At 40.1% G+C, this 13,961-nt stretch overlaps 1 protein-coding gene across 1 annotated transcript; it reads right to left on the bottom strand.

The window, feature by feature from the left end:
- Positions 1-819: 819 nt before the first annotated feature.
- Positions 820-13,044, bottom strand: LOC129170392 (AN1-type zinc finger protein 5-like). Its single transcript, XM_054757880.1, has 6 exons — positions 12,790-13,044; positions 9,333-9,507; positions 7,288-7,423; positions 7,077-7,177; positions 4,721-4,840; positions 820-2,075 (listed from the first exon to the last, which is right to left on the bottom strand). The coding sequence occupies exons 2-6, from the start codon at positions 9,487-9,489 to the stop codon at positions 1,927-1,929; spliced, it is 663 nt and encodes a 220-aa protein (XP_054613855.1). The 5' UTR covers positions 9,490-9,507; positions 12,790-13,044; the 3' UTR covers positions 820-1,926.
- Positions 13,045-13,961: the final 917 nt, after the last annotated feature.

The raw sequence follows: 13,961 nt of genomic DNA, 5'->3' as shown, positions 1-13,961 counted from the left end.
CCTTCTGATGGTTATTGGAGTGCAGTCTGAACAAGTAACCATTTGGGCCAAGGATTGTCCTGTTTCTTGACGGAATGCCAATCAGATCCCCAGGTTCAGGGCCAGTGACATTTTTTTGTTCGAACAACACATCATGAGTAAGGTAAAACTAACCTGTCTCACGACGGTCTAAACCCAACTCACGTTCCCTATTCCTGTCCCATCACCCTCAGGATCTTGAAAGAAGTTTCAAATGACTAACGGCATCCAACCTCAGCAGCAATGGCGCGCTGAGAGAGGCCTTGTTGATGCAGCTCAACAATCCAACCACGTTCAAAGACAGCGCTTTTTTGCCTTTGCCATCAAGAGATCATGACAGGGTAATACCTGGCGGAAAATTATATTGAATCCACATTTTGGCTTTTAAAGGCTGTGAGCTTATATACTTGATCAACTGAGGAAACAGCCTATTTCACTTTAACCTCCTCCTGAAGAGCAAACAGCTCAAAATTTTAATTCTTCAGTTTTTCAACTGGTTTTTAATTTTGATCACGAGTGTACAGTACATGTCCCCACTACCATCCCCTCCCCACAAGGGAGGCCGACCCCACTATTTCAGAGGCACTGATGCTGATGTTTGTTCCACTATGCTTCTCTGCTTCAGCAATGTCACCTTGTTTTTTTTGGGCTGGTGAACTTTATGATGTATTACACACTAGAAGCTTTCACCGTTTGAACAACTGCTATTGAACTCAATGATCCTCGAGGCACCAATATCAAGTTTTCCAAGCAAAAAGCTGTCCCAACAGCAGCACATTCAAGATGAAGGTCCAAAATCTCTTACTATGTGAACACCTTTTATTTACACCATACAACTTTATCTGTATTATTGGAAGATTACACACACACACTGCAGTATATAAATAAAGATGTTTGTACAAACTTGCATGACTAAAAGGATTAAAAAAAAAAAACACCACGTAATAAGCAGCCAGACCTCATCTCCCCCCACACAAAAAACAAAATCAATGAAAACAGAACACTACTCACCTCCTACAGTCATCCACACGTTTTCCCCACAAAAAACAAATGTCTGTGTTTTGATACGTATGTAACTCAACATTCCCAACATTGTCAACACACATTAAAAACAGCAGAAAACATTCCAAAGTGAAGTGGAAGAGGAAAATATTAGTGGGACTAAACCCTGTAAAAGGCCAAACAATTCAAGTTTAGGCTCACTTGTAGTATGACATTACACACTTGGTATATATAAAAAAAAAAAACGTGGCGAGAAATGATAATACATGTGATAAGGACGCAAGGCTAACGTGCCAACATTCGGGTCTCTCTCTCAAACAACATGCGCGCACACAGCCGGTTTAACAACATGGTCATGTGGGAAGGGGTGGCTCCAGTGGCTCAGACTTGAAAATGCAGGGTGCAATATCTGACCAGTCAGATGAGTTTAGTCCTGAAGAAGCAAGGGTCAAATTTTCAAAGAAAAGAAAAAAAACAGGTTGAATATGCACTTTGCTACTCATGCCAGTTGAGCGCAAATACGATTGGCTTTGGCGCCGTTGCCAACAACAGTAACAGCCACAAGATCGCAACACTCGCGAGGCAACCTTAAACGGATTTCTATCACATTACTTTTCCCGGGAGCACAAAGTAAATGAATGCATGGATTTTCTTCAACATACAGTCAAATACCATACAGTAATTCAGACCGCCTCATCCCTCTGATACACACGTGTACATAATGTTCATCAACATAAAAAAAAAAAACAACACACACACAAAGAAGAATGAAAGGTTGAAATCTGGCGGGGAAAAAAAACAAAACAAAAAAAAACATTTTTGATCGTGAACTAACAAAAAGGGTCCATTGGGGAAAGTTGGGCTCAAGTCCATTTTTGCAAAGCCAATCCAAGTATTTCAAAGTTTTTATATTCTCTGGATCTTGTCAGCAACAACCACAGGGTTCTCTTTGCGAATCTTTGCAGCAGCTTCAGCTTTGTAGTCATACGGACATTTGTGTTTGTCTGAATAACGATGAAGGCCACAGAACAGGTTCCCACAGCGGCAGTCAAAACCTGGAACACCACAGGAGAGACCAGTTTGAGCTTGCTGAGAAAATTAACTGTAGAAGTACCCAAACACACTTCAATTATCATCTTCTTCACCACCTTGTGGACCATTGTTTGCATTCATCTTTGTGAAAGCAGTTTGGGGAAGGCCCTTTTTAAAGCACAGATTAGTCAGCAAATGGTGTGCTGCCAAGGATTTGGAGCCCAGCAAAACAGATTTTTTAAGCTAATTATTTGTGGCAAACAAACCCAATCACGCTTTTTCTCTCGAAAAGTAGTCTGTTTTCTTTAACTGTCAACACTCTCAGACATCCCAAGTTGATAATAATTTAAAACACAATATTCAAGCATAGTATTACAGTATACAGCATACATATACTAACAAAACTCTACCCTTGCAGGGAGGTCAACACAAGTTAATATATGCTCCTAAATAGTTATTCTTATATTATCATTTGTTAGTGGCGAGTACCTATATTTGGTACTTTAAATGTGTTTGGGCGTCTGTCAGGGACTGAGCAAATCACAAATCTATTTGCTTGTTGGCTTCCTGTTGCGGGCGAGCAGAGTGTCATTGCGACTAGAGCTGGCGAATGCGTTACAACAGTCAGCCTTAATCTGCGTCTAGGAATTTTTTCCAGAGGTGCACGTCATGCAGTGCTTGTTGCTCGTCTGTGTGGCGTGCGCTGGCACCTCCGAGTTTTGGGGACTGGGCTCTGGGCTTGGGCTGGCGGGATGCGTGCCTGGAGAGTGGTGAAGTGTACGGGCGTGTTCAGCGGTCAAAATGCGTGCCCATCGGTCACTCTACAGGAGGGGATGACACTGATTTATATTTAATAGTTTCGGAATCAAGTCTAACCACTCTTGCACTTACTAACTCTTCATTTCTTAAGACTTCTTGAAGTATTACATTGTCTGTATTCACTCAACATTGAACTATGTTTCTGTCAACTATTAACCTTTTCATTAGTTATATATTTATTTATTATGACTGTTTTATAATTTATCTACACTGACTACAAATGTTGACCTTCCTATTGTACCACATTGTTTATACTGCCTCATCATTTTCTTATGCATTTCAAAATTGGCAAAGAGTACATTTGGAATACAGGAAGTGAACAAAGGCATTGCAATTTATGTGAAACAGAGTTGGTAGGATGAAATAAGCTTTGCTTCTTCCTACTCCTTTTTCGACATGTGGACTTGTGAATTGTAATATGTGATGTATTCCAATGTAACTTGCATGCATGTTCAAAATAAATTAAACCATTACCACTGCCAAAGTCTCAAAGATGGGCTGGTTGACTGCGATCAACAGGCTGGCGATCCTTGGTTTAGAGCAGGGGTCTCAAACACAATTTACCTGGGGGCCGCTGGAGGTAGAGTCTGAGTGAGGCTGGGCCGCATCAAGTATTGGGAGTAGGGCTGAGAATCTCGGGGTACCTCACGATACGACACGCGATACATGGCTCACAATAACAATATCTTGATACAGTAATAGGCTGAATCAAATAAATAATTTCACAGTTTATATTTTGCTGCATTCAGCTGGGATAGGCTCCAGCTTACCCGTGACCCTAATGAAGACAAGCGGTATAGAAAATGGGTGGAATTTTTTTTTATCACATTTTTTAAGTGACTCACTCACTCTTAGTTCAGTGAAGGCTTATGTGTGTATCCTACGAGTAACATTGGCTTGTCACACGCCGTATTACAGTAATCTTTGAAGACAAGTCGCGGGCCGCAAAATGTGACTCGGCGGGCTGCAAATGGCCCACAGGCCGCAAGTTTGAGACCCCTGATTTAGCCCTTGCGGGCCGCGTTTACAGTAATCTTTCCTGTCAAGTCGTGGGCCGCAAAATATGACTTGGCGGGCCGCAAATGGCCCGCGGGCCGAGAGTTTGAGACCCCTGGTTTAGAGTATCAATAATAGACATTTTTGGTCTTGGAACGTGACCCACGCTAATGCTGTTCCTGGGGACCTGTTAGCCATGGGCTCTTCCTATCATCACTTTGTTCCTTTTTCTGCTACAACATTCAATCTCATATCTTTAAACAAAGCTTGAATTTCCTTGATACTAAGACATTTTATTACCTGTAACTACTCATATTGATGAATGGCATAAGACTCAAGGGTGCCGATATCGGCATAAGAATAAGATATCGATTCATATTGGTATCACTTTTTTTCCTGCAAGGTTGGGTACATCGCCTTCCTTTAATACCTGTAATTTAATAACATACCTCAGGAAGAATCACACTGAGTCACACACAGATGCCGTGCCTGCAGCATTAATCAGCAACAGGAGGCGTGTTTAATGAGCCCAGTTTAAGTTTATTGATTGTATTAGTCCAGCGTTTCCTACTTTGCACTTTACTTTGTTCTAATATAGAAACAAAATGTGAAAAGTAAATATGGCACTTGTTCTATAACTTACATTGCATATTGCAGTATTTGTCTTATTTTGTAGTGTTTATTTGTGAAATGCATCCAGTGGCATCACAGTAAAAGAAGCACCATGTGTTCATTTATTCACTCAATTAGTGTGAGGAAAGAGCTGCAGTATTGATATCAGTATCATCAATCATCAAAATGTTAACTTCACAGGGGGAAAATATTGAAATGGACACGTTTTCATGTGACTTACCTGTAAGGCCAACCTTTTTGCGGCACATAAAACAACGGTTCTTCTTGGGTTTGGGTGGATCCGGAGCTCTGGACACTTCACTGCCAGCAGTGGAAGAATGAGTATCTATGTCTGTGGCCACTGCAAACAAGCCAAACAATTAGCATATCTGTGCAATATACAAAATGTCATGTACTGCAGTTGAAGTTGTTTTTCCCCCATAACAAATAATGGAAATGATTTCTTAATTTTTTTTAAATTATTATTATTGTCCTCTCCAGCCATTAGGGCAGATAGTATTGTTGATCTAAATTACCTTACATGCTCAACAGATTTGTTCTGCCCGGGAGAAGTGTGAGATACACTTCCCCTGTTATACAGAATTGATTTGACTTTGATGTTTGGTCGTTATGCAAATTTGGAGTGGGCTGGAGCAGGAGGGGATAGAGAAGAAGATAAAAGAAAACGGGAGTGCGGTGATAAGAGGGAGACAAGGAAAACAGCACCACAACAATTGTGACAACAATAATAAAACAACAGAAACAATCAGGACTACATCAGCAAATGTCTGTGATGGCTGTAAAGACCCTGACGGAAAGGACAAAATAATATCAACAACCACAATGATAATACTGCATTGAAACAGTCATACATATTAGTAGTAATGAAATGATTAACTATGATAGTGATCAGAATGATTTACAGTTGTAAAAACTATAATCATATTGCCGTCACTGTAATAAAACCAACAACATAACACCCTGGTTAACTCAGTGAGTAATGTGGGGAAGTACGTATGTACTGTGAGTGTGCATGTGTACGTGTATGCAGGTATCTCTGTATGTGTGCAAGTCTGCATGTATATAATGGTGTGCAAATGTGGGAGTGCGTAATTGTCACTAAGAATGCAGAAAGGACGGGGACTGCCTCCCACCACCCAGCAAGCTCCGCCCCACACAACCAGGTCGAGCCCCCACCACCTGGCCCACAGCGGCAGGCAGCACAAAGACCAGTCTTCTTTGGCTATACAATCATGGAACCTACCAAAAGAAAGATTAGACTCCCGTCTTACATCGGGGGGGAAAAAAATTTGTTTCTACCGTACCAAAAAAAAAAAAAAAAAAAAAAAAAAAAATGTTGTCAAAGACGTGTGAATACATTGTTGGGATTGGGTGTTTCAGGTTGGAAAAACTACAACTTTGGTAATTAATGACTTAATCCGTTCCATCAAATCCCATTTCAATCTGTTGTTGATGCAGTTTTCCTGTACATCATAGCGAGGACGCAATCTTCCTCCTTTACAATGACTTCTTTCTTAAAATTCAACAGTGTTCTTCACATTCTTTGTGAAATTGCAGTCACTCAAAACCTTCTTTGGCCTCATAGCGGGTTATTTATATTTATTTTACTCAATAAAAAATGCATGGACAGAAAGTCACCAATGTTGAGGCTCCTTCATTTGGTCACATTCTTGTTTAAGGTTGAACGTGCCTTACAGGTAGCTGTACTAAAGTTTGAACTAAGTACTCTGTCTCAGGCGTTTGATCCAAGATGGCTGAGTAAACAACAATGCTATTAGCCATAGCTATCAGCGTTGTGTTAGACACTGATGTCATCTTTTATTCTTAAATGTGTATTGCACACAACCATGCAGCTGTCATGCATAGGCTACAGGAGCTCTGCAGGGACACAAGACACAGCCACCGCTTTAACTACATACAGTATGTCTTCAGCACAATACTGTACATTACACGTACCAAAGGGTGAAATACAACAGTTTGGTACACGCCTCGCCAGAGTAACAGTGTCCGTAAACCGAGGCAACGTTAATTCACACATTCATTTTCTATGCAGCTTAACTGAGGCAACATTTTTGTGTTAATTTGCGACAAACATACTGTGTTTGTCAAAAAGGATGCATGATGAGACAAGAATGGGTTTCAAGCAGCTTATCTATGAACACATATGTAGAATTTGGTTTATTTTGTGCTCTGATCATTTAAAAACCTGCTGAAATATGCTGGTTTGGATTTTTAATTCTCGCAGGAGCTACTGTTTAGATTTAAAAAACACCAGACACATGAAGAGCAAAAGTCAGGTAACAGCCAAAAAGCTGAGAACGGTTATTGAACAGGCCTGTGGCTGCAGAGAAACCAGCCAGATGTTCAGTCATAGTATGACTTTTAAATCTACAGGTGCCCTGGGGTGCAGCATTTTAAGCGTAATATCGGACCATCCACAAGAAAAGTCTCATCTACTTTCATATACACATCCACTGAGCAAACAGTATCTCCGTTTGTGGATATAAATACAGAAATGTGTAAACCCCCACACTATTACAGACTAAAATAAACCATGTTAAAGTTTTGATACCCACCAAGCTCTGTAAGGTCTGCTTTGCTAATGGATGGCTCTTTGTCCTCTGAGGAAAGACTCATCTCAGTCATCTTTTGTGTTACGGAAATAGTCGACATCCCACTGCAATAGAAAGAAACATAGCAAAGTTAAAAAGCTATGATTACCATTATCATATTCTAAGCGAAACACAAGACGAAATACAGCTTTGCTCTGAAAAGAGAGGACCTTACCTGAGAGCTTCAGTGGCAGCAGCCTCTGCTGAAGCGGCTGCCGCCTCAGCTGCAACCGCCGCTGCTGCAGCATTATTCAAGGTGGCCTCTAACCTCTGGATTGCTGAAACCTCTACTGTGGGGCTGCCGCTGCTGCCTGAGGGAGAAGATGCATGTTGCAAAACAGTTGAGCGATGACAGAATCAAAATATAGTGTTCACAAATGGCATTGACTGGCTTGTCTCCAACGATTGAATGAGGCGAGCCGCGTTGTGCATCGGCACACTTTAGACCTAAAGTCAGTATTGCTTGACTAGGTGTCTACTGCGGTACACTTGACTGGCCACAGCAAGGTTGGAAGACAAGCATATGATCCCTCCTATGATAAGAGTGAAACTGTGAAATTTGAAGCACGAAGTGGCAAGGGATTCCTGTATTAGATGTACAATGATGTGTACATTATCTTTAAAATCAGAGCCCAGTTACATGTTGCCCAGGAAAAATCATGAATGTTTTTTTCATCACCTGTGCATTATAAACATGATGTAATGTAGGCTCAGTTTTACCCGTTCGCACATTAATACTTAGTCTGACTTTTGGAAAACCTCTACTCTGGCTGGAGCTTTGCACCATGTCCAACCGTACAAATTAGATGAAGTCATCTAAGCAAACCGGTCATGCCATTGAAATGATTTGCTCCAGTTATGTGAGTGTGCATAATGTGTTGCATCAACACATGAAATAGTTAACAAGGTTATCAAAGCAGCAGTGAAAGCTTACAGTATCTTGTGCATTGGACATAAATGTAGCAGATGAAAATAGTGCTTCTGACATGTCTATCTGCGTTCCTTACACCAAGTCAGTCTGCATGAATACATTCTTGTATGTGTCCATTGTTGCGCTGTGCTGTTTTTCCATAGGTGTGTAGTGTATGAACAGTAATTTGCTACAAACAAGGCAATCACGACCTTGTGGAGTTGCTTCCTAGTAGCCTGCAGTTGACACGGGCTACTCAATTGTATCGCTCTGCTCCGGTTTATTTCTAGAAATACTAACAGGTGAAAGTTATGTGTTCTCATTGTCTAGTGTTAATGACAAGTGCTTAGTGAGTAACTTTATTACTGGCGTCAAGGGTTTGATGTATGGCTGGTGCAGACGTCCCCTCCCCCCCCTTTTAAATGTTACTTTTCCATCTTGGTTTCATGCAACAAAGTAGGCTTTGTAAACTTGGTGGTACATTTATTGTGTTTACTGAATAATTGGACACTTATACAGCATTTATGATGAATCTATACTTTTCTGTTGTGAGGCAATTCTTTCTGCATTTCCCATTCTCATGAGCATTTTCTAGTTCCAACAACATTTTAACTTTGGTTTTAGTATACATTTTACTTTTTTTGTCAGTCAAATTAGAGTGTGTTCAGACTTTGCTGCACTTGAGAAAGGTTCAGCACCCACTTTATTTATTTATTTATTTATTTAGTATTGTCATCATTATTATGAATGTTCTCTCTTTTTTTGGGGGGAGGGTTATCTCACCGTTATCTATTATGTGTTATCCTGACTATCACTGAAAACATGACATGGAATCCAGGAAGTGAACTACATGTACTGTACTAGATGTAGAATGGATGGGGGGTAGGATTAAATAAGCTTTGCTTCTTCCTACTCCTTTTGGACATGTGGAACTGTCAAAGAATGATTCACGAGATGTATTCCATTGTAACCTTCATGTTCAAATAAACTAAACCAAACCAAACTTTTCTCAGCATTTTTTGGTTGTTTTTTTAAACATGATTTTCCCTTTATGATGGACTATCTTGGTTATAACTTCTTCCAAAATCCCTTTTCGAAAGACTTCCACATGCGAGAGCAGTGCGTTTATGCTGCATTTTCGCTCTGACTTCACTTGACATCTAAGTACGAATGCGCTTGTTTGAACCTCAAGTGTCCGACCCGGTGACAACTGCAACCGGACTGTGTAAAGGCGAGTTCAAACGAGTGCAGGTGGAAGAACTTTTGTCCATGCAAGTGGACATAATAAAAAGAGACACAGTAGGTCTTACCCACAGCACTCAGCGAACTGACTCCTCCATTGTTCTGTCTTGACAGGTGCTCCTTGTGGCAAACAGAGCACATGCCATTAGTCCTGGGGTTGCCATAGAAACCACAGCCGGTAGCACAGAGCATAGGAGCTGGGCTCTGATTGGTCTCCTGCGCCATAGCAAAGTCTGAACTGACCTGGAGACACACACAAAAATGTAGCACTGTAGCATTGTGTTTGTTTGTCTGGAACAAAACCGGTAAGAATACTTCAAGGCATTAAAACCAATCTACTGAATTAAATCTGTCATATCACCGCAACAAACTTCAAACGCCTTTCATAACTTATCAGTTAACTGAGCCATGCACTGTATTGAGACTTCCTGCTGGTCCTGATGAACAATTTGCAGTCATGTTGTTTCGATAGCTATCATTAATTGTATAGCCTAACATTAGTGCAGGGGTCACCAACGTGGTGCCCGCGGGTACCAGTAGCCCCCCATGACCACACGAGGTGGCCGCAAGCCTGCTTTTCATTCAGGTTTTCAGTTAATAATGAAAAAAAACAGTAGAAAGAAAAGCATTCTGAAATGCAAAATTCGAGTTGTGGACACCAGCATTTTGTTAATGTTCTGGTAAAACAAGCATATTCGCTTTGTTTGGGTTTAAAATAAATGTTACAAAAATGAGTAGCTCTTGGCCATTTTCATTTTGTAAAAGTAGCTCTCACCTGCTCTCACCTTGGTGACCCCTGCATTAGTGGCTACACTTCGCCAAATCGCCATCATTATCTGACAACAAACATAACTAGTTTGCATGTTCGGTCTGACTCAGCTTATGTACCCAAAACAGGAAGAGGGCGGGCATTACATTTTAATGCAAGCGCCCTCTAGGCAGCAGCTTCCCATGACATACAGCACCATTTAGCAAATGCATAATGCCGTGCTTCGAATGGACCACATATATCTGACGTGTACAATTAATAGAATGTAAATTAGGGGTGCAGCGATTGTAATTTTTTGGCACATCACCGATCTTTCCGATTCCGATTTTTGGCCAATACTGAGGGTTTTTTTTTATGACGAACAGCTTACACTTTCAATGTCCCATTATTACTTTACAGAAAAACATTGAACAATACCAATGAAACAATACAAACTTGTTGTTTAAACTCCACACGAGGTACAGTAGTTCTCTCAAATATAAATAAAAAGTTTGGAAAATTGCTGTCCAAACTACAAAATTTGACCAGGTCTTTTATTTTTAGAATTTTAAAAACAAAATTTGCACAGCGGGTTACACTGCAACCAAAAATAAAGTGCACAGCAGTAGTTTACTTTTATAAATAATGGAAGTCAGAACTGAGGTAATAAAATAACCTACAGAACAAACTAATGCCATGGCTCCATAATTTTCCTTGCAGTAGCTTTGTTCTTCACTAAACAAACCGCAGGGTTCACGGCATGAGAAAAAAGTAGCGGCTTACACACTGGAAATCACTGTATTTTTTTGTACACTGTACACCAGGGGTCACCAATATTTTTCCTTGTGAGAGCTACTTTTAGAAAATGAAAATGGCCACGAGCTACTCATTTTTGTAGAAATGATTTTCATACCTTATTTCAACCCAAACAAATCAAATATGCTTGTTTTACCAAAACATTCACAAAATGCTGGTATACACAACTCACATTTTATGTTTCAGAATACATTTCTTTGTAGTGTTCTCACATTATTAACTGAACCTGAATGAAAAGCAGGCCTGCGGGCGCCTCATGTGGTCGTGGGGGGGGGCTTCATGGTGCCCGCGGGCACTGTGTTGGTGACCCATGCTGTACACCATTCCAGGACACAATTATAACTGCAAGCTCTGTGAACACAAAAGTTAGACTAGTTGCAAACAAACATGAATGCAATCCACACTAAGGCTTACATCCCTAAAGACACACTGACCTTTGTGGCACACTTCCATCATTTTCACCATTTGCTACGTATGTTGGTCGTAAATTCAGTTAGCATGGATGCATTAGTTCACTCGACCCAAAAGACAAATGTTTATTTAACCTGTCTGTTGTGACAAAATAGTCAATTAATTAATTAGGTCAGGACAATTACATCCTATTTTAATGACTGATGCACTGAATAGGCAATGGAAACATCGATATTCTGGTAAAAGCAAGGAAATGCTGCGTAATTGGAGCAAAGGGAAAATTTGACATGTCAACATTGTCTATATGTTGCATACAATCATTACAAAATGGTCTTAAAATATGACATACACTGTCAGGAAGCCAGAGTTAATGAAAAATACTCAATTTGTGTAGTGGTATCCCTCTCAAAATTTAAATGGCATAAAGTAAAGACTCAAACTTGGGTTATTTTGATAGCACAGTTTTGAAACCAAGCCTAAACAACTTAAGTTTATTCAAACTGCCATTTCTCAGCGTCAGTACCACTTAAGATTCTGACTGATGGGGCTAAAAATTCATCTTGTTATCTTTTAAAAGAGCCCAAAGCTACGTCTTTAAAGTAAATGGTTGAGAGACAGCTTCACATTTACTTTGTGCAGTTTTTAGGCCTTTTAGCCAAACAAAAACTGCTAAGGGGTTAAAAGACTTGCGGTCACATCCTTTGTAACGGAAGCAGATCTGAGAATTAACCAGCGTGCTTATAGCATCCAGACAAAGGCTAACCATTTCGCTATGCGTAAAGCGCTTGAAAACGCTCACCAGACATTGCCATCACCACCCAATACAAGATAACAGTTATCTGCCCAATTAATCTCGGTGTAAATAAAATTTTTAAATCACTACTTTAGTCGCTTCATACAAAACAGCGGGCCACAATCGTGTCACACACAAGAAATCCACTGAGTCATGCTAGCACGCTAATGTCTGCCTCTGTCGTTCACTAGCGGTTTAATTGAATTAAGTAATGTCATAGTTGTAATGTTGCATGCAGAAATACATATACTATGAATACAGCTGTGATGTAAACGGTTCAAAGAGTGTGCTTTAAGTGAATCTCAACACGAGTTTATCGTGCCCGGTAGCGAGCAGGCTAACGCTAGTTAGGTAAATAAACTGAGCGAGGTGCTAAGTTTATAGCTAGCCTTTGATGTCTCTTTTGTGCCTTTGTCTATAAACGGGCGCGGTGTGTATTGTAATACAGTATAAATTGCTATAAGTAGAGTATTAAAGCGATCGTGAAATATTGGTAAAAAGCTTCTCATTTACTTCTAACTTGAGCAAGATAAGACTGAACTATCAGGGAACATGAAGTACACATCAAAGCCCCAAGAATAAACAGTGACTTTACAGCATCCAAATACTGAATTGACTTTCCGGAGTTGTTGATGTAACGTGTTAAGTTTATGACAACATGATTTCCAAACAAAGAACTTGCAAGAAGCGAAGTAATGTTCTGCTTGTCCGTACGAAACTCACGTCGGTGTTTGTTTGCGTTCATTAATGGACTTACCTTCAATGTCAGATGACGGCGGGCTTCCAAAGAAATGAACGGAATAATAATGTTTATTTTAGCACACAACTGGGGTCGTCTATGTAAGGGACTTTCTTCTCAGTCGTCCGGCCGGCACACGCTTGCACACACTTCGGTTAGCGTCGTTGACGTAGCTTCATCTATTTTGTTTTACATGTTGCCTTTGGGGACTCAGTTTCCGGTGACGTCAATGAAATTGTCAGCATGTAATTTTTTGGTTGATTTAGTCCCTTTTGTAAAGTAAGTTATACAGTTTAGGCAGATCGCTAACTCGCGGCCCTTGAAGCCGTCTAATACGGACTTCGACCTACAGTCAATTAGTTATTTAAGTGTTTTAAGTTTTCAAGCGGCGCTTCTGTTTTGACCGGCGCAGCGTTTTTAGACTTTACGGTACTGGTTTATTGGCTCAGGAAATCCACTGACCAATTGCAAGAGACTTAAGCTGTCTCACATGACACTACACAGCCAATGAAATGTGTGAATTCCAGGCACTAAACATTGGGACGCCGGTAAAACCTTGATTTAAATTTAGTTGTCCATTTTTTTTTATTAGTTACCATTTATGTCATTAATTATGTACACTTTAATTTCTTTATTTGACTTTTCATTTTTCTCTTTTGCAACACCCTGTTCTGACACTATTTCAACCTGGGAATGTACTTGAAATTGATGACATAAATAAATAAATAAATAAATAAATAAATAAATAAATAAATAAATAAATAAATAAATATAGTATTTAACATTATTTTGGTACTTTTTGGAGGAAGTAGCATTAACACTGTACATTTCTATTATTTTACTATTGTTTCTCCAAACAGCTGATCCCCCGGTTCATCTTCATTGGTGGCAGGACGACATTGAGGTTGCTGTACCTTGGCCAACTGGCCCTGAACAATCTGGATGCCTTGTAAGTTCCTGCGATTTAATACATGCTTTTTAGTGATGAACTTATTTGTTTTTATCTGTATCTGGGACTGCAAGAACAACCCTGAGCATCAGCAGTAAAAAGTATATGAACATTTCTACCTATTTTGCCAAGTAACACTTTAATTGAAGCCACACGCGCCTTTTACTGTGAAGGATAAGCCGGGTCTTCTCTTATCTTGCCTGAAAGTTCCTGTCACTCACTGGTGTGTGTGTGTGTGTTT

The sequence above is a fragment of the Dunckerocampus dactyliophorus genome, chromosome 17, assembly GCF_027744805.1.
Source record: "Dunckerocampus dactyliophorus isolate RoL2022-P2 chromosome 17, RoL_Ddac_1.1, whole genome shotgun sequence".
Lineage (NCBI taxonomy): Eukaryota > Metazoa > Chordata > Actinopteri > Syngnathiformes > Syngnathidae > Dunckerocampus > Dunckerocampus dactyliophorus.
Note: the sequence above shows the minus strand (reverse complement) of the source record. Positions and strands in the feature narration are given on the sequence as shown.